This window comes from Notolepis coatsorum (genome assembly GCF_963971535.1).
Source record: "Notolepis coatsorum genome assembly, chromosome: 3".
Taxonomy (NCBI): domain Eukaryota; kingdom Metazoa; phylum Chordata; class Actinopteri; order Aulopiformes; family Paralepididae; genus Notolepis; species Notolepis coatsorum.
In genome coordinates, this window is record NC_140167.1 from 5223782 (window position 1) to 5244592 (window position 20811).

At 45.9% G+C, this 20811-nt stretch overlaps 2 protein-coding genes across 3 annotated transcripts in view; both read right to left on the reverse strand.

Annotated features, from left to right (window-relative positions):
- Positions 1-11261, reverse strand: part of ldah (lipid droplet associated hydrolase) — a 58209-nt gene extending 46948 nt beyond the window's left edge. The window contains exon 1 of one of the 2 annotated variants that reach the window (XM_084309442.1): positions 11225-11261. The gene's annotated coding sequence lies outside the window, so the exon portion shown is untranslated. The remainder of the gene's footprint in view (positions 1-11224) is intronic. The other variant, XM_084309443.1, reaches the window with a different exon arrangement.
- A 6826-nt stretch (positions 11262-18087) lies between these two features.
- The window catches only part of apoba (apolipoprotein Ba), a gene marked incomplete at both ends in the record, with an annotated part of 44720 nt that continues 41996 nt past the window's right edge, over positions 18088-20811 (reverse strand). The window contains one exon of the mRNA XM_084310349.1: positions 18088-19311. Coding sequence (XP_084166475.1) covers positions 18088-19311 — 1224 coding nt within the window. The remainder of the gene's footprint in view (positions 19312-20811) is intronic.

Genomic DNA, 20811 nt, shown 5'->3' on the forward strand with positions numbered 1-20811 from the left:
CCTGCAGCAGCCAGTCACCACCAGGCCCAGGCCCTGCAGCAGCCAGTCACCACCAGGCCCAGGCCCTGCAGCAGCCAGTCACCACCAGGCCCAGGCTCTAGCAGCAGCCAGTCACCACCAGGCCCAGGCTCTAGCAGCAGCCAGCTACCACCAGGCCCAGGCTCTAGCAGCAGCCAGTCACCACCATGTACAATTACCTGCAGGAGTAGAATGTGATCCTATGTCGTTGCCAGTCTCAGCGTCACTATCTGCAGGGTCTGCGCCAGAATCTGAATTGGATTAAATTCATTCAGTAAGTAAGTCTCACAAAACACAATAGTAATACATTTACACATACATAAATGTAGTTAGTACATACCCAAGCATGTTGGTGTATTGGCCCCGGATTCGGTTTCGGAGTGTTCTGCTGTGTGAACACAAAATAAATCAGCGGCCATCAAAGCATGTACATGTGTGTGTGTTGTAATCAATGGAATTTTACATATGCTACACAACCATGCATTTAAATATAGGCCTCGCCATGTGTCCATGCCATTGTGTATGTGTGTGCTGTAATCAATGGAATTTGCATATAGAGGCCTCACCATGTACTGCGAAGTTCAAAGGTGTTGGAGAGGATGCATGTCTTTTGATCTTGTGTGTGTGTGTGTGTACACACACTGCACACACACACACACACATACACACACACATCAAATGGCATGGGGTGAGGCATCTACACACACACACACACACACATCCATGTAACTAAATGTAGTGGCCTGTACATGCCTACTATATCTTGATTTGAACATGCACAAAACAATATTCACATTGCAACATACCAATTACCACGTCGACCACCACCACCACGTCGTATCATGCCCAGCATGCAACTATTATCACTTACATGATAGCTACACACTTCAAAGAGCCACTTCAAAGGGCGTGCACATGCACACACACACACACACACGCACACAAGACAACCTAACTGTAGCACATGGTAGCGTGGCCTGTACTGCATGCCTACTATATCCTATATCATTCAACTATCGATTTGAACATGCACAAAACAATATTCACATTGCAACATACCAATTACCACGTCGACCACCACCACCACGTCGTATCATGCCCAGCATGCAACTATTATCACTTACATGATAGCTACACACTTCAAAGAGCCACTTCAAAGGGCGTGCACATGCACACACACACACACACACGCACACAAGACAACCTAACTGTAGCACATGGTAGCGTGGCCTGTACTGCATGCCTACTATATCCTATATCATTCAACTATTGATTTGAACATGCACAAAACAATATTCACATTGCAACATACCAATTACCACGTCGACCACCACCACCACGTCGTATCATGCCCAGCATGCAACTATTATCACTTACATGATAGCTACACACTTCAAAGAGCCACTTCAAAGGGCGTGCACATGCACACACACACACACACACACGCACACAAGACAACCTAACTGTAGCACATGGTCGCGTGGCCTGTACTCTACATCCCTACTATATCCTATATCATTCAACTATCGATTTGAACATGCACAAAACAATATTCACATTGCATTAGTAAACATGACGTACCGTTGCCCCGTCGACCACCACCGTGTCCGACTCCCACGTCTGAATCGTGCGATGAATCAGACTCATACCTCCGACCCAAGCCGAGATCATCGTCAGATGATTCCGGAGCTAGAATATAATAAATGCATATCAGCGTTAGGTTTGGCAAACTAACGTTACATAGTCACAGAATAAGCGGTAGGTAAATCATCAAATACACGTTTCACACACACACAATCACATGCATATCGCCGGCGTTGGTTTGTCGAACTAACGTTACATAGACAGTCACAGTATGTAAATCATCAAATACACGTTTCACACACACACACAATCACATGCATATCGCCGTTGGTTTGTCGAACTAACGTTACATAGTCACAGTATGTAAATCATCAAATACACGTTTCACACACACACATATATATATATATATATATAAGACCGTGTAATTACCTGGTGGTTCCCAATCGGCGCTCCCATCAGATTCGTGGGCGGTCGAATCGCTGTCCCCTGACTCGCATGAAGAAGCTATGACCACAGCGGCAGCCTTCCTCTTCCTCGAACTGCGTCGGGTAGAGCCGCTCCCGGTCCCGGGGAGAGACGCGTTACTGGGCCCAGCAACGGTCTCACGGCTCTCTCCGATCGGAGCTACCAAAGACGTTGGTGCTGTTGGTGCTGCTGCTGCTTGAACAACCGCGGGTCCAAACGCCAGCTTCGTCTGAACAAAGCGACCCGCCGCCGGATTGTCCCCTCGCTTTCCTACACTACGTCTCTTCATACTGATCTAAATGAAACTACTAACTGATCAAACTACTATTACTACTACTGAAATATACTACCTAGACTACACACTAATCCCTCGAATAGTACTACTACTTAGCACGACTAAGTACTTTCTAAAGCACAGCTGAAACCTTACAATTAGTCTGATACTACCACTATACTGTATAACACTATAAATATAGACTATAGGCTGATCTCAATTCAAATCTCTCTCTCAATCTCTCTCTCTCTCTCTCTATCGCTCTATCTATCTCTCTCTCTCTCTCTCCTCCAAAACCTCGTAGATTCTGGGATCGCGCTAACGTTTTATACCTGTGGTTACATTGGCCAGGTATGCTGGCCAATCAAATGCCAGATTCATTGTGGGGTACAATATTCCCCCTATTGTGATAGTGTTAGAAAATAGGGGGACACTGCCACCTAGTGAAATTTGAGAGGAAATGCAGTTTCCGGTTAAAATTTTCTTCCAAAAGCTCGGCGGTGAAGTTCAGACGGGGAAAATCGAAAAAAGATGTAAACAGATCAAAGACGCTGTACAGCGTCCTCGGCACCTTGAGCATGGCCGGGAAAGACGCTGTAAAGCGTTTCCCGGCACCCAAAGTGTTAAGAGTCAGACAGTCCTAACAGTGTTTATTATTAAGAGTCAGATAGTCCCAACAGTGTTTATTATTAAGAGTCAGATAGTCCTAACAGTGTTTATTATTAAGAGTCAGATAGTCCTAACAGTGTTTATTATTAAGAGTCAGACAGTCCTAACAGTGTTTATTATTAAGAGTCAGATAGTCCTAACAGTGTTTATTAATTATTATTATTATTAAGAGTCAGATAGTCCTAACAGTGTTTATTATTAAGAGTCAGACAGTCCTAACAGTGTTTATTATTAAGAGTCAGATAGTCCTAACAGTGTTTATTAATTATTATTAGGGCTGTCAGTTTATCGCGTTAATTAGATTAATTAATTACACAGCAAATTATCGCGTTATGAAAATTGACGCAAAATTAATTACAGCCGACCTATATTTACTTTAGACAAGTGGCAAATCGGTGCGCTTTTATTTTGAAATCCACGCTTGAGTTGGGCGTATTAAACTTGGCCCATTGAATGACCCGTAGCCTACTTGATCGTCACTTCACACATGCGTCATCTATCAAACAAAACAAACACACAAAGGAATTAGCTCAGCTGGAACAAGATGTCAGCATCACCCGAGGCGATACTCCTGGGACCTATGAACGGCAAGTTCAATTTCAAAAAGAATATAGATGGGACAGTAAACAAGACCATTGTAATATGTAGCTTATGTCAAAAAGAATTTGCGTATCACCGAAGCTGCTCTAGTCTAACGTATCACATGAACGCTAAACATGTCCAGGCAAGTTGTTCGAGCAGCTCCAGTGTAGCTAACGTTAGCTCCAGAGCAACTCGCACGCTTCGTCAAACCACTCTTGGAGAATTACCGTTAGGCAAACGGTTGAGTAAATCCACCACAGACAAACTAACCAACAGCGTCGCGAAGTGGATAGCAAAATATTGTAGGCCAATAGCTATAGTGGAAGATAAGGGTTTAGCGGAGTCATTTCGAATAGCGTCGTCTGACCCAAATTACAAGCTACCCTCGAGAGCTACAGTGATGAAAAGGATCCACAACATGTATGACACAGAGAGGGAGGCGAGGGAAGAAGTGTTGGCACGGGCTGGCCCAATGGCCCTAACGGGTGATCACTGGACGTCGGTGGGCAATCATAATTATTTGGGTGTCACAGTGCACTTGATCGATACTGAGTGGAAACTGCAATCATTTGCATTAACGGTGACCAAAACTGTGGGCCGCCATTTCGCCGATGCGTGTGCTGAACAGTTCAACACCGTAATAGAGGAGTGGAATATAAAAGATAAAGTCACATCTATTGGGACTGATTCCGCCCGTAATATGATAGCAGCAGCGCGCTATATGCCGTTCCAGCACATGCCATGTGCTGCACACGTGCTGCAAAGAACCATCACAGTCTCCCTTGAGGACAGAAGCCTTGACACCACCCTGGCAAAGTGCCGCAAGATTGTAGGCCACTTCAAGCACAGCCCTGCCAGTACAGAAGAACTGCAGCAGCAGCAGACTGCCCTCGGACAAGCAAAAGAGCCCATGATACAAGATGTATCCACAAGGTGAGACTGTTTAACTACCTGTTGTATGCTTAGGGTAAATTTAGTGTGTGTGTGTGTTTATTTCTTTGTATTCTGTACAATTGCATCATGCTGCATTAACAACCCCCAGTGGGACTAATAGTTATTTTATTGAATTGGAAGGTGGAATTCGACACTGGCCATGATCTCACGGTACCTGAGGAACCAGGAGGCTGTGACTGCCACTTTGGCCCAACAGAACCACAAGCTGTCCATGCTGACCCCCACAGAGTGTGACAAACTGAAGAAGCTGGAGCTTGTACTTGAGCCCTGCAGGTAAGTGTCTCTCCCTCTCTCTCTCCCCCCATACACCCCCCTCCTCTCTCTCTCTCCCCCATACACACACCTCACACCCCACTCTCTCTCTCCCATACACACACCTCACCCCCCAATCTCCCCCATACACACACCTATCTCTCTCCCATACACACACCTCACCCCCCCCTCTCTCCCCCATACACACACCTATCTCTCCCATACACACACCTCACCCCCCCTCTCTCCCCCATACACACACCTATCTCTCTCCCATACACACACCTCACCCCCCCCCTCTCTCCCCCATACACACACCTATCTCTCCCATACACACACCTCACCCCCCCCTCTCTCCCCCATACACACACATATCTCTCTCCCATACACACACCTCACCCCCCCCCTCTCTCCCCCATACACACACCTCACCCCTCTCTCTCCCATACACACACCTCACCCCCCCCCCTCTCTCCCCCATACACACACCTATCTCTCTCCCATACACACACCTCACCCCCCCTCTCTCCCCCATACACACACCTATCTCCCTCTCATACACACACCTTCACCTCTTTCTCTCTCGCTCTCTTGTTTCACTGCAGGTATGTGACTGAGCTCCTTGGAGGGGAAACCTACGTCTCATGCTCTGTGGTGCTCCCCGCACTCTGCCACCTAAACCGCATCATGGACCTCAACGAGGAGGATCCGGGCTACATGGTAAAGTTCAAGGCCAGCTTCACGAAGGACCTGGACGCACGCAAAGCGACCCTCAACAACAGATGGCTGAAGCTGGCTACAGCCCTCGACCCGCGATTCAAGGACTTGAAGAGCGTACCAAAGGACGAGAGGGATGAGGTGTGTGTGTGAATGAGAAGACCAGTGTTAAGTCCTTAGGCTGTCATGAAAAGTCCTATGCAACTAATTAATTGTCCCTCTTATTAGGTGTGGACCTGGCTTAAAGAGATGCTGCCAGGACCAGAAGCAGACAAAGCTGCTCCACAAGCCACAGAGGACGAGCCACCAGCGAAGAGGACCCTCCTCCTGCTGTCTTCAGACTCTGATTCAGATGAAGTCAGGGTACTGTCAAGACAATTAGACCTCTACAAAGCTGAGCCCAGCATCGGAATGAATGACTGTCCACTGGAGTGGTGGGCAGCTCACGCAAAAGCCTATGGACAGCTGTCTCCTCTTGCTCGCAAATATCTGGCTACTCCTGCTACCTCTGTGCCATGTGAGAGGCTATTTTCACTTGCAGGTCACATAGTCCAAAAGAAGAGGGCAGCCTTACTCTCAGACAATGTAAACAAGCTTGTTTGTCTTAGCAATTGGCTCAAGGAATAGATTTGTCATGCATACAGTAGACCCTGCACTAGACCCTGCACTAGACCCTTTGATTGATTGATTGAAAAGTTTATTAACAGATTGCAGAATGGGTACAGTACAGTACATCTCAATACATACAATTGTTAAGGGGATGCAGACCAGAGAAAGACTTTCGTCTTGTTTCCACCAGGGTCCCCCATTTTCAATTCATCATAACATATATGACATACATGACATACAGATAGACAGTACTGCTACATCTATACATTTATGACATATCAGATTTGCAAATGCAGTACTGTTTGTGATACAAAAGTGTCCAGAAAAGTCATGCCCCAGACCCTGTAGTAGACCCTGTAGTCATGCCCCCAGAAACTGTAGTAGACCCTGTAGTCATGCCCCCAGACACTGTAGTAGACCCTGTAGTCATGCCCCCAGACACTGTAGTAGACCCTGTAGTCATGCCCCCAGACACTGTAGTAGACCATGCCCCCAGACACTGTACTAGACCCTGTAGTCATGCCCCCAGACACTGTACTAGACCCTGTAGTCATGCCCCCAGACCCTGTAGTCATGCCCCCAGACACTGTAGTAGACCATGCCCCCAGACACTGTACTAGACCCTGTAGTCATGCCCCCAGACACTGTAGTAGACCCTGTAGTCATGCCCCCAGACACTGTAGTAGACCATGCCCCCAGACACTGTACTAGACCCTGTAGTCATGCCCCCAGACCCTGTAGTCATGCTCCCAGACACTGTAGTAGACCATGCCCCCAGACACTGTACTAGACCCTGTAGTCATGCCCCCAGACACTGTAGTAGACACTGTAGTCATGCCCCCAGACACTGTAGTAGACACTGTAGTCATGCCCCCAGACACTGTAGTAGACACTGTAGTCATGCCCCCAGACACTGTAGTAGACCCTGTAGTCATGCCCCCAGACACTGTACTAGACCCTGTAGTCATGCCCCCAGACACTGTACTAGACCCTGTAGTCATGCCCCCAGACACTGTACTAGACCCTGTAGTCATGCCCCCAGACACTGTACTAGACCCTGTAGTCATGCCCCCAGACACTGTACTAGACCCTGTAGTCATGCCCCCAGACACTGTAGTAGACCCTGTAGTCATGCCCCCAGACACTGTACTAGACCCTGTAGTCATGCCCCCAGACACTGTAGTAGACACTGTACTAGACCCTGTAGTCATGCCCCCAGACACTGTAGTAGACACTGTACTAGACCCTGTAGTCATGCCCCCAGACACTGTAGTAGACACTGTACTAGACCCTGTAGTCATGCCCCCAGACACTGTAGTAGACACTGTACTAGACCCTGTAGTCATGCCCCTAGACCCTGTAGTCATGCCCCCAGACACTGTACTAGACCCTGTAGTCATGCCCCCAGACACTGTACTAGACCCTGTAGTCATGCCCCCAGACACTGTAGTAGACCCTGTAGTCATGCCCCCAGACACTGTAGTAGACACTGTACTAGACCCTGTAGTCAGTATATTAATATTTGAATAGTCATATTTGGCACTATATCGTCGAGTTGGACGTAGTCTATTAAGCTAATAATAGTCTGTTAATATATAGTGCTTCGTGCGGTGAGAATACTACCGTAGTCAGTACCCCATCGTTTCGGGCAGAGAACTGGCTGCTTATCCAGGGTGGTTGACCCCACGTGAAGCTGCACCCGAGGAGCCCCAGAGCCGACGAGCGAGTGGACCTGTATACCGGATTATTCTGCCGACGACAGCCCGCCTTCCCAGGCACGGATTATGCTTTGTATACTTTGATTATTCCATGGATAAAGACCCCCGACACTGTAGTAGACACTGTACTAGACCCTGTAGTCATGCCCCCAGACACTGTAGTAGACACTGTACTAGACCCTGTAGTCATGCCCCCAGACACTGTAGTAGACACTGTACTAGACCCTGTAGTCATGCCCCCAGACACTAGCTTGCTGTGGGCTGTTTTGATTTTTGAGGATACTGTAGCTTAGTGTAAACTGTTATTGGCTGTATCAGCAACAAATGTTACCTTATTGAGAGGTATGTTTTCATTCATTTTATTTTATTCAATTTAATAAAATTGATTTCTAAAGCATTCTTCACTTGCAGGTCACATAGTCCAAAAGAAGAGGGCAGCCTTACACACAGACAATGTAAACAAGCTGAAGCTTGTTTGTCTTAGCAATTGGCTCAAGGAATAGATGTCATGCATACAGTAGACCCTGTAGTAAACCCTGCACTAGACCCTGATTTTTGAGGATACTGTAGCTTAGTGTAAACTGTTATTGGCTGTATCGGCAACAAATGTTACCTTATTGAGAGGTATGTTTTCATTCATTTTATTTATTTATTTATTCAATTTAATAGAATTGATTTCTAAAGCATTCTTCACTTGCAGGTCACATAGTCCAAAAGAAGAGGGCAGCCTTACACTCAGACAATGTAAACAAGCTGAGGAATAGATGTCATGCATACAGTAGACCCTGTAGTAGACCCTGCACTAGATCCTGCAGTAGACCCTGCAGTAGACCCTGATTTGAGGATACTGTAGCTTAGTGTAAACTGTTAGCTGTATCAGCAACAAATGTTACCTTATTGAGAGGTATGTTTTCATTTTATTTATTTTATTTATTTAATAAAATTGATTTCTAAAGCATTCTTCTTGGTGTATTTAATTGATCAGTCACCTGCTACAATAATGTAATGTCCTTGAATTTTAAATATTTATATGAATATGAAATATAAATATGCGATTAAAATGCGATTAATTAGATTAATTAATTACAAAACCTGTAATTAATTAGATTAAAAATTTTAATCGCCTGACAGCACTAATTATTATTATTATTAAGAGTCAGATAGTCCCAACAGTGTTTATTATTAAGAGTCAGACAGTCCTAACAGTGTTTATTATTAAGAGTCAGATAGTCCTAACAGTGTTTATTATTAAGAGTCAGATAGTCCTAACAGTGTTTATTATTAAGAGTCAGATAGTCCTAACAGTGTTTATTAATTATTATTATTATTAAGAGTCAGATAGTCCTAACAGTGTTTATTATTAAGAGTCAGATAGTCCTAACAGTGTTTATTATTAAGAGTCAGATAGTCCTAACAGTGTTTATTATTAAGAGTCAGATAGTCCTAACAGTGTTTATTATTAAGAGTCAGATAGTCCTAACAAACAGTGTTTATTATATATTAAGTATAATAAGAATATATATAAGAAGTAAACATCTGAACTATCCCTTTAGGTAGTTTGACAGTTATTGAGAGTAAATGAGTTTGAATATGGCCGCCAGTGATGTCATCTGAGACCATGAATCCTTGTACTTGTGTTAATTACAGCTCAAAGAAATGATAAGGTAGGTAGGCACTGCAGTCTCTATAAGACGAGGTATTGCTATCTTTTCATCAACATAATTTTATGGAACTTAAATCCTTGCAACCAGAACCTGCAGATTCCTCCTGAGCAACGTCAGAAGGATCCGCCCCTTCCTGACTAAAGAAGCCACCCAACTCCTCGTCCAATCAACAGTCATCTCCCGCCTCGACTACTGCAACGCACTGCTAGCTGGTTTACCGGCCACCACCACCACCAAGCCTCTTCAACTCAACGCAGCGGCCCGCCTGATCTCCAATCTACCAAGTCAGCCCACGTCACCCCACTCCTTAGGGACCTGCACTGGCTCCCCATCACCGCACAAACCCGCTTCAAGGTCCTCGACCTGGCATATCGTGTGGCAAAGGGAACCGCTCCCTCCTACCTCCGGTCAATGGCCTCTAACTACACTCCCTCAAGACCCCTACACTCTGCATCTTCTAGCCCCCTCAGACCCATTCCTATCCGAGATCATTGATTGATTGATTGATTGAAAACATTATTAACAGATTGCAGAATGGGTACAATACAGTACGGCTCAATACAAACAATTGTTAAGGGGATGCAGACCAGAGAAAGACTTTCGAGCTTGCTGGCTTGCGGGCTTAATACTACATTTCCAATAATAGCTAATGGAATGTGTTGGCTGGTATTACATTAGCCGCCTGCGGGCACCTGTGTCAATTTTGAATTTTAGCTTGTGCCTCTGTTTTCCAATTTGTAATTCTGCAAAGGCTTGTTCTTTGTCTGTGTTTTTGCATGCTGTTTTGTTATAGTGTCAATGTACAGTTCATCATCATCACGTTGCTGCTCACCAGTGTCAGATATAGCATGCATCCTCTTTGCCTGTAGCTTGATCTGACGTCGCTGTGGTGCTCAAAGAACACCTACGGGAGACTGCAATTAGAAACTGGCCCTTGTAAATGTCCTAACCCAACCCCCTCCAATGTACAGTAAATGACCAAGTATGGTTGTCAATATTCCAATGTACAGTTTTGCTTGTACAGTTGTACAGTGTTCCCCATGCACCCACCCCTCCTACCCCCCCCCCCCCCTCCTACCCCACCACACCGAACACTGTATATCTCTGGGTAGCTGTTTGTACTTGTACTGTGTCAAGATAGAGTTCACTTGATCAGTAAAGTCCAAAGGTAAGGTGAGGTTCAACCACGTCCAACTGTACAAAGTGTGTGTGTGTGTTTTGATTGATTAATTTTTATTAACAGATTGCAGAATGGGTACAATACAGTACGGCTCAATACACACAATTGTTAAGGGGATGCAGACCAGAGAAAGACTTTCATCTTGTTTACATCAGGGTCCCCCATTTTCAATTCATCATCAGTGTGCGTGCGTGTGTGCGTGCGTGCGTGCACGCTTGTGCAAAATGATAGATTAGTTAAGACACACTCCCTCAGGAGGAAAGATATCCAAAATACCGACGAACACTGTATATATCTCTGGGTAGCTGTTTGTTTGTAGACCAGGAACACATAGAAACTCAAAGGTCAAGCTAGTAGCTGAGATAGATACAGTTAGCCTACTAGCTAACTTTGACTAAACATAAACACACGTCGAGAGCAGCGTGACTGACTGACAGCCGGATCATCTGAAATGCAAACTTTTCGTCGACAGTACGTACCAAAGCTAAGTGTTGTTTATTATTATTTAATTGAAGTTGAAGATGCTCGTACTTACTGTACACAGTGACAGCAGCTCGGATGCAGGGGGCGGGTCTACTTCCTGCTTCCAAGAGCCTGCTCGCGTACCATTGGTTGGCTGCACGGCCGGCGTAATGTGGACGGACCAATAGGCGTGAGCTCAGCTGGTGGCTACGCCTACGTTCCGGGGGGTTGGTCCAGAGCCTCTAGGTTGGGGAAATACAAATGGTGTGTGTGCGTGTGTGTGTTTGTGCGTGTGCGTGCGTGCGTGTGTGTGTGTGTTCAAGTTTCAAGTTCAAGTTTCTTTATTAGTTGTCAGACAAAAATACAGAATACTTTTATATGAAATGCTTTTTCCTGTTCTGCTCCTGAGAGTGTGCTAGATAAAAAATAAAATAGATAAGTAAAAAATAGAAGTAAAAAGTATGTAACAAGTGTAAACAAAAGTGTTCAATATACATACAATATACAATATACAATACAGAGTAGGAAAAAAAGTGTGTGTGTGTAAATGGTAAATGGTAAATGGCTGCTTTTTTATATAGCGCTTTTATCCAAAGCGCTTTACAATTTGTTACTCACATTTTACCCACCATTGATGAATTGAAAATGGGGGACCCTGATGTAAACAAGACGAAAGCATTTCTCTGGTCTGCATCCCCTTAACAATTGTGTGTATTGAGCCGTACTGTATTGTACCCATTCTGCAATCTGTTAATAACATTTTCAATCAATCAATCAATCACTCACACATTCACTCACAGTCACACACCGACGGCGGAGGCGACCATGCAAGGTGCCAACCTGCCCATCGGGAGCAATTAGGGGTTAAGTGTCTTGCTCAAGGACACTTCGACGTGCTGCCTGGGAGGGGCGGGAATTGAACCAGGAACCTTCTGATTACCAGAGCTACTGCTCTACCTCCTGAGCCACTGTCACCCCCAACAAGGGGTGTAGACTACCATGGGTGCCCTACTGTCAGTCTGGGGAGGGTGTAGACTACCACATGCTGCCCTACTGTCAGTCTGGGGAGGGTGTAGACTACCACATGGTGCCCTACTGTCGGTCTGGGGAGGGTGTAGACTACCACATGCTGCCCTACTGTCGGTCTGGGGAGGGTGTAGACTACCACATGCTGCCCTACTGTCGGTCTGGAGAGGTGTATACTACCACATGCTGCCCTACTGTCGGTCTGGGGAGGGTGTAGACTACCACATGCTGCCCTACTGTCGGTCTGGGGAGGGTGTAGACTACCACATGCTTCGACGTGCTGCCTGGGAGGGGCGGGAATTGAACCAGGAACCTTCTGATTACCAGAGCTACTGCTCTACCTCCTGAGCCACTGTCACCCCCAACAAGGGGTGTAGACTACCATGGGTGCCCTACTGTCAGTCTGGGGAGGGTGTAGACTACCACATGCTGCCCTACTGTCAGTCTGGGGAGGGTGTAGACTACCACATGGTGCCCTACTGTCGGTCTGGGGAGGGTGTAGACTACCACATGCTGCCCTACTGTCGGTCTGGAGAGGTGTATACTACCACATGCTGCCCTACTGTCGGTCTGGGGAGGGTGTAGACTACCACATGCTGCCCTACTGTCGGTCTGGGGAGGGTGTAGACTACCACATGCTGCCCTACTGTCGGTCTGGGGAGGGTGTAGACTACCACATGCTGCCCTACTGTCAGTCTGGGGAGGGTGTAGACTACCACATGCTGCCCTACTGTCTGGAGGGTGTAGACTACCACATGCTGCCCTACTGTCAGTCTGGGGAGGGTGTAGACTACCACATGCTGCCCTACTGTCAGTCTGGGGAGGGTGTAGACTACCACATGCTGCCCTACTGTCGGTCTGGGGAGGGTGTAGAACTACCACATGCTGCCCTACTGTCAGTCTGGGGAGGGTGTATACTACCACATGCTGCCCTACTGTCGGTCTGGGGAGGGTGTAGAACTACCACATGCTGCCCTACTGTCAGTCTGGGGAGGGTGTATACTACCACATGCTGCCCTACTGTCGGTCTGGGGAGGGTGTAGACTACCACATGCTGCCCTACTGTCGGTCTGGGGAGGGTGTAGACTACCACATGCTGCCCTACTGTCAGTCTGGGGAGGGTGTAGACTGTACCACATGCTGCCCTACTGTCGGTCTGGGGAGGGTGTAGAATACCACATGCTGCCCTACTGTCAGTCTGGGGAGGGTGTAGACTACCACATGCTGCCCTACTGTCGTTCTGCGGAGGGTATAGACTACCACATGCTGCCCTACTGTCGGTCTGCGGAGGGTATAGACTACCACATGCTGCCCTACTGTCGGTCTGCGGAGGGTATAGACTACCACATGCTGCCCTACTGTCGGTCTGCGGAGGGTATAGACTACCACATGCTGCCCTACTGTCGTTCTGCGGAGGGTGTAGAACTACCACATGCTGTTTTCTTTTTTTGTGGCCATCTTGGTCTATATACTTATTGTCAAGTATACTATATTTACTTATTGTTTATGTGTCTTGTAAGCCCATATGGGCTGGGCATTCATCTGTATGTAAGACACAAAAATTAAAAACATCAATAATAATACATCTATTTTATATAGCGCTTTTCCAGGTGCTCAAAGACGCTTTACATGGGCAGGAGAGACAAACTATGGCAAAACAAAAAACAGAACAAAAATAATACATGACAAAAATAAAATAACACCGACAGAATTAGAGGTCAAAAGCAAGATTGAAAAGGTGAGTTTTGAGGGCTGATTTAAAAGATGTCAGGGTGTTTGCATCACGGATATGGCTGGGGAGGGCATTCCAGAGGGAGGGGGCAGCAGCAGCAAAGGCCCTGTCGCCCCAGGTCCGGAGCCTGGTCGTGGGAGGTGTCAGTAGGTTGGCATCTGCAGACCTAAGGCGACGGGTGGGCGTGTGACGGTGGAGGAGGTCGGACAGGTAGGGAGGGGCAAGGTTGTTGAGGGCTTTAAATGTGATGAGTAGTATTTTAAAATTTATCCTGTATTTGATTGGAAGCCAGTGGAGGTCGTGGAGGACAGGGGTGATGTGATCAGAGCGACGGGTGGAGGTGAGCATGCGGGCAGCAGAGTTTTGGACATATTGGAGTTTATTGAGGATAGTGTTTGGTGAGCCGTAGAGGATGCTGTTGCAGTAATCTAGTCTTGATGATATGAATGCATGAACCAGTGTTTCAGCAGCGGAGAGTGATAGGGAGGGGCGGAGACGAGCAATGTTCCGGAGGTGGTTGAAGGCCGATTTGGTTATGTGGTTCACATGGCGGAGGAAAGAAAGGGTGGAGTCCAGGATGATGCCAAGGTTACGGACGTGAGTGGAGGGGGTGACAATGGTACCATCAATATTTAGGGTGAAATCCTAGGTGTGGCTGGTGAGGGATTTTGGACCGATAATGATGATTTCTGATTTATTGCAGTTTAGTTTAAGAAAGTTATTTTGCATCCATGTTTTGATGTCTGTGAGGCAGGTGCTGAGGGTGGAGAGAGTGGCTGGAGTGATAGTCTTGGTGGAGAGGTAGAGCTGAGTATCGTCTGCATAACAGTGAAAACGCAGGCCATGTTGGCGTCAATCAATCAATCAATCAATCAATCAATCAATCAATCAATGTCACACCATGTAAACATCAGGTTAGTATGGGTAAGTTGTTTTATATGGTGTAGTGTCACCTCATAATAATTCCCTCTTCTGTTTCCCCTTTCTCAGGTACCGCCCACCCCTTCCTGTAGAGTCTGCTGAGTGCCCGCCCCTTCCTGTAGAGTCTGCTGAGTGCCCGCCCCTTCCTGTAGAGTCTGCTGAGTGCCCGCCCCTTCCTGTAGAGTCTGCTGAGTGCCCGCCCCTTCCTGTAGAGTCTGCTGAGTGCCCGCCCCTTCCTGTAGAGTCTGCTGAGTGCCCGCCCCTTCCTGTAGAGTCTGCTGAGTGCCCGCCCCTTCCTGTAGAGTCTGCTGAGTGCCCGCCCCTTCCTGTAGAGTCTGCTGAGTGCCCAATTTTTTCCAAAATCAGCATGTGCTGTGAGTGCGAGTCTTTCACCTTTTACATATCTAGCTTTGGCATGGATTGATTGTTTTTAGATAGCTAGCATGGCTAACAAATGCAAATATATTTTAGTCCGCCCCGTTGACCAGGATTATGTTCCTTTTTGCCGCCTTGATGCGCGCGCACACGGAGTCTATTGGTTAGAGGGTTACCTTGTACCTTGTTTGTTCATATTATTGTATATTCCCGTTTTGTTCTCCCTTTCCATCGTGACAATTTCGTCGTGGGTTTCATTCCCCTGTGTATTATAAATAAATATAATTTATTTGGAAACGCCTTTATTACTCCCTCCTACCGGGACCTGTACTAAATGCACATGCTGAACGGGTTGGATTCACAACAACGCGGTTCAGATACACAGTTATGGGTTAACTGACACATTTGTAAAGCATTTTACATCATAATTATCAACCTTTTGTATGTGACAATAATATATTGACGGCTAGTGCATTTGTTTGGCTATTGTGTCACAAAGTAATTTATGTTTAATGTAGACCTTTTTTTTTTTTTTTTGTACATCAGCTCTTTGAGAGTGGAGTGGACACAACCTTGATGACTTGGACTCGGACTTGGACTAGGGTAATGGGGACTCGACTCGGGCTCTTCTTTGGTGACTCTGACTTGGACTCGGACTCAAACACTGGGGACTCGAGATTTACTGACTCGTCTACAACACTGTCTGCTCTGCTGTCTCTTGAATATTGAATCTTGAACACACACACACCACACATCCTGCACTCTCTCACACACAAACATACTATACACGTAGCTTAAAACACAAAAGAAAAGGTCACTTTAAAAAACACAATTGTATGTTTTTGTATAGTATAGTTATATATATAGTATAACTGTATATTGTATAGTTACAGTACAGTATATAGGACTCATTACCTTCATAAGCTTAGTATTGTATTTTATCTTAGTAGTTTTATCATGTCTATTTTATTATCTATTCTATCTTATTCTATTATTATTTGTATTTTTTGCACAATCAAGGCAGGCATGGCCACCTTCATTTCACTACATGTCTCGTTGTGTATGTATGTGACGAATAAACCTCTTGAATCTGGTCAACACCACCATTCCTCCCAGGTGTCAGACCAAGTCTACACACAGTATCATACTTCTGAGCTAATGTTGAGCTAATGTTGTCATTTTCTAATTAGCGGTACTATCAGAAGAACTATTTCTCAGTTGAGGTGTAGTTTGATCAACTATCAACTTCTCACAGAATGTTTAGAATCCTTCCTCCATCAAGGCAGCAGGTAACCATGGTAACCACTCCCCAACATTCCATGCAGGTCAAAGATACACAGAGCAGTCAAACCTACAACAAATTTACCAGGTCTGCTTTTTATACTCTAAAATGTTAGTAAATCAAATGCCAAAAAACGAACAAGTACCTTTGACTCAGAACTGTTATTTTTGAAATACTCAGAATATTTGTTGAAATATTCACAGCAGTAGCTTGTTTACACTTCAGAAGTATGATATTCAGGACTTGGTGAATGGAAGTGAATGAGGAGCCTGACACTGGAATGGTGGTGTTGACAGCAGTGGTCAACAATAAACAACGATAACAACAAACTCCAGTACAAAACAAAAGTATTTATTGTCTCATTTAACATCAACATCATCATCATCATCATCATCATCATCTCCAAGAAGCAACTTGAAGTGAAATTAATTAAGAAATGAAGTAAGAACAGAACTGACATCTGAACAGACAGATTATTTTTTTCTTTTTTTTATCCGAGCGGGGTGAGTGAGGGGAAAGGGGGGGGGGGGGGGGGGGGGTGATTTATTTTGTGGGGAAAAAAAATAACTACTCCAACTACTGTAACCTGTAGGTGTGTTACTTTTTTTGTCTGTTCAAAATAAAATAAAATAAAAACAAAAAATTGACAATTTTATCCAAAATTTTGCAAACAATAGAATAACTCAAACATAATACAGGTAGTATGACACCTTTAAAACAACATTTTAACGCACAGCAATGAGGTAGTGCAGTACTGTGATACACAACCTCAAGCATGTTATTGCTATTATACCACAGTTCAACCACGGAAAAACCTATTTCATGCCTTCTTCTCTGTAAGATGGACGGCTGTGGCAGTGGCACTAACAGTGTCGCTAGCTTACGATTCATAGCATTATCAGGACACGTTGGCACTTGTTGGAATGTAACACACGTGGTCTGAACTAGTGGTATAATTAGCATTACAATGAGAGAAACCCTAATCATTACTGGATTTATACTGACGAGTATATTTTAAAGTTATAGTCTGTTGAACATAAAGATTCATAACGACACAAGCGCAGCGCAAAATACTATGGATGACTGTAGCCAGGATTAACAAAATACTATGGATGACTGTAGAACAGGATTAACAAAATACTATGGATGACTGTAGAACAGGATTAACAAAATACTATGGATGACTGTAGAACAGGATTAACAAAATACTATGGATGACTGATTAACAAAACACTATGGATGACTGTAGCCAGGATTAACAAAATACAAGAAATGCAAAAACAAAACAAACAGGGTGATACACGATGGAACTAAATTAATGACAGGATAATCAATCAAAACGTCGGACAGATGAAGTAACTTCAAAGTGTTTCATAACCATCTTAATGGGGACGAATATTGAGTTACTATTTATATTGTTATGACCTGCATTGCATTTACCCTTCTTCTCACTCTCTGCATTGCTTTTTGCGTCTATGTTATGCTCATTTTATATCTATTTTTACTGCTGCGAAGCACTTTGGGCCGCAATTATTGTATGAAAGGTGCTATACAAATAAAGTTTACTATTATATTATTATTATTATTATTAATATTATTATCATGGCCTGAACTGTGTTGGCCATTCACTGAAAGACTTCCAAAAGAAGGGGAGGGGAACATCAACGTCCGCCTTTTTACTGCTCACTCTGACGTACGGCGCCGTGCTCTGAGAAACCATCTTCATGAACTCTATGCCGTCGGTGAGGACTCTGAAGAGGTGATACTGGGCGGAGCCGATGACGTCCATGAGGTCGTTGTTGACGCGGTCCATCGTCGCGGCGTTGTATATCTCTTGCACCATCATCTTGGCGCGATCCTTGTACTCCGCCACGCTTCTCTTCGCCTCGTCCAGCTGATCCCGGGTGGACCGCAGGGTGTTCTGGGCGTCCGCGTAGACGCCGTCGATCTGAGCGGCGAGCTCGGCGTTGTGGGCCCTCAGGGAAGCGATGCGCACCTCCGCCTTCTCCACGCACCACTGCAGGAGCTCGCCGAGCTTCTTGAACAGCATCTCCAGGCTCATGCTCTCCAGGGCGCCGACCGCCTCCAGCAGACGCTCCTCGGCGGCGCGCAGAGCGGACGCCAGGTTCTCCAGGATCCCGTTGCCGCTGACCACGATGCCGGTGCCGGGCACGGCGAACTCCACCCCCCGGACGAAGCCGGCGGCGGCGTCGCGCACGGCCTCCGCCACGCCGGCCCACCATCGGACCGCCCGGTCGGCGGCGGCGGACACGGAGCCGTGGACCCGCCGGTAGATCTCCCGTCCCGTCAGCTTCTCGTCGCCGAGGCCGGGCGGCAGCGTGAACGTGGTGTCGCTCAGGTAGCTCATGACCGCCTGCAGGAGCGCGGAGATGTTCCGCTCGACGCGCTTCAGGAGATCTCGGGAGTCGCGGGCATACCGGTCTCCCGCGTCCCGGATGCGTCGGGCCAGCGCGCTGTCGGCGGCGTCGCCGTACATCTCGCCAGCTCGCTCGCCGAGCTGCTCCAGGGAACCCTGCACGGCGGTGAAGGACGCGGGCACCTCGTGGTAGAGCCTCTCGATGCCGTTGGAGACGGAGTTCTTCAGCTTCATGCCGGCGCGGTTCAGGTCGAAGCCGAAGTGGGCCACGTGGTACTTGTTGACGCACTTGAGCACGGCGTCGGTGACGGCGGGCAGCCTCTCCTTGGCCCCCTCGGTGATGTCGTGGAGGACGTCCAGGTTCCAGGCGGTCTGCAGGCTCAGCTTCTCCGCGTTCCTCAGGGTGGATTTGACGGTCAGGATGTCAGTGTCCTTCTCCGGAGTGGACTATAGGAGGAAGAGATAGGGTGTAGGGAGGGATGAGGGTTTTAGAATACTTTAAAAGCCGTCATTTCATTTAATTTCATTTCAAACCTTCATTTGTACTCGAAAAGCAACAGAGGTTTTTTCCCTCATTTGCAGTCACGTCGAGTTCACGTACTGTACAGATAGCAAATCAATTAAAACGGTAATGACGTCACCACTACACCTCCCTATATAAGTAAGGGATAATCAACTAGTAGGTGTGCGTTAAAGGAACACACCAACATTATGGGAAATGCCCCACACCATCTTCTCCAGAGTCCGACAAGAAGATAGATACGAATTTCCTCTCTTTGCTTTCAATAGAAAGCGATCTGGCTGTAGGGCTAGGATAGGCTAGTGGTCCCGTATCCGTTTCCATTCATTCATTCGTGCTAAGCTAGGCTAGCTTGCAGCTGGATAGCTTTCTACTGAACGCATAAGAGAGGAAATTGGTATCAATCTTCTTTGTCTGACTCTGGAGAAGACGGCGAATGCGTTTCGTATAATGTTGGTGTGTTCCTTTAGGCCCTTCTCTTTAATGTTGCTATGGTTACAGGTTGATGATGAGTAAAGCTTCGACGGCCCTTCTCCTTAATGTTGCTATGGTTACAGGTCGGGTAGTGGATGAATTTAGAACGGTGATTAAACCTGAGCCGAACTATGCGCTTATTTAACAGGTTTTAATGCACACCTGCTGGCCAATCAGGAAAGAGTATTCCCCCAGAATGCTGTATAAACCCCCGTTAATCCACGTTTACATTTTGAATTTCTTTAGTTTGGTTGCTGCCGCCAGTCGCATAACAAAATCAATCCAGGGACATGCCCATAACACCAGAGCCAGCATTGACGACCTGTGTATTCCAAGGGTCAAAACAAATTATGGGCAAATGTTCTTTTAAATTCTGGGGAGCCACAAATTGGAATTTGCTACCTTCACAGCTAAAATGCATCAGTAGCCGCCGACACAATTTTAAGAAAAAAGTCAAATCATGGCTCCTCGACAATGTCAAAAACTAGATTTAAAAAATGTTGTCTGTGGCTACATTAAAATGTTCATGTCTATGTAGTTTGTCAAATTGTTATGTGTGGTCATGTTTTGTATCGCTTGTCTGTCTGAGACCAAGGACCACAATGGAAATAAGTAGGGATGCTCGATATTGGCTTTTTTACCGATACCGATATACCGATATTGTCCAACTCTTAATTTCCGATACTGATATCAACCAATATCAACCGATAGCGATATATGCAGGGTTCCCCCCCCCCCCCCCCCAAATAACTGAATAATTTCAGGTAATTAACATTACATATGTCTTGTTGTGGAATTAACATAACATTATGCATACTTTTGACAATAAATAAAATCAGAATTAGTTCTTACTTGCTTGCCTGGGTAAATAAAGGTTATAGAAATGTAAAATAAATAAATAAAAATAAATAAAAATGTATTTCTTTTTTTGAAAACAGATACCGATATTTTCC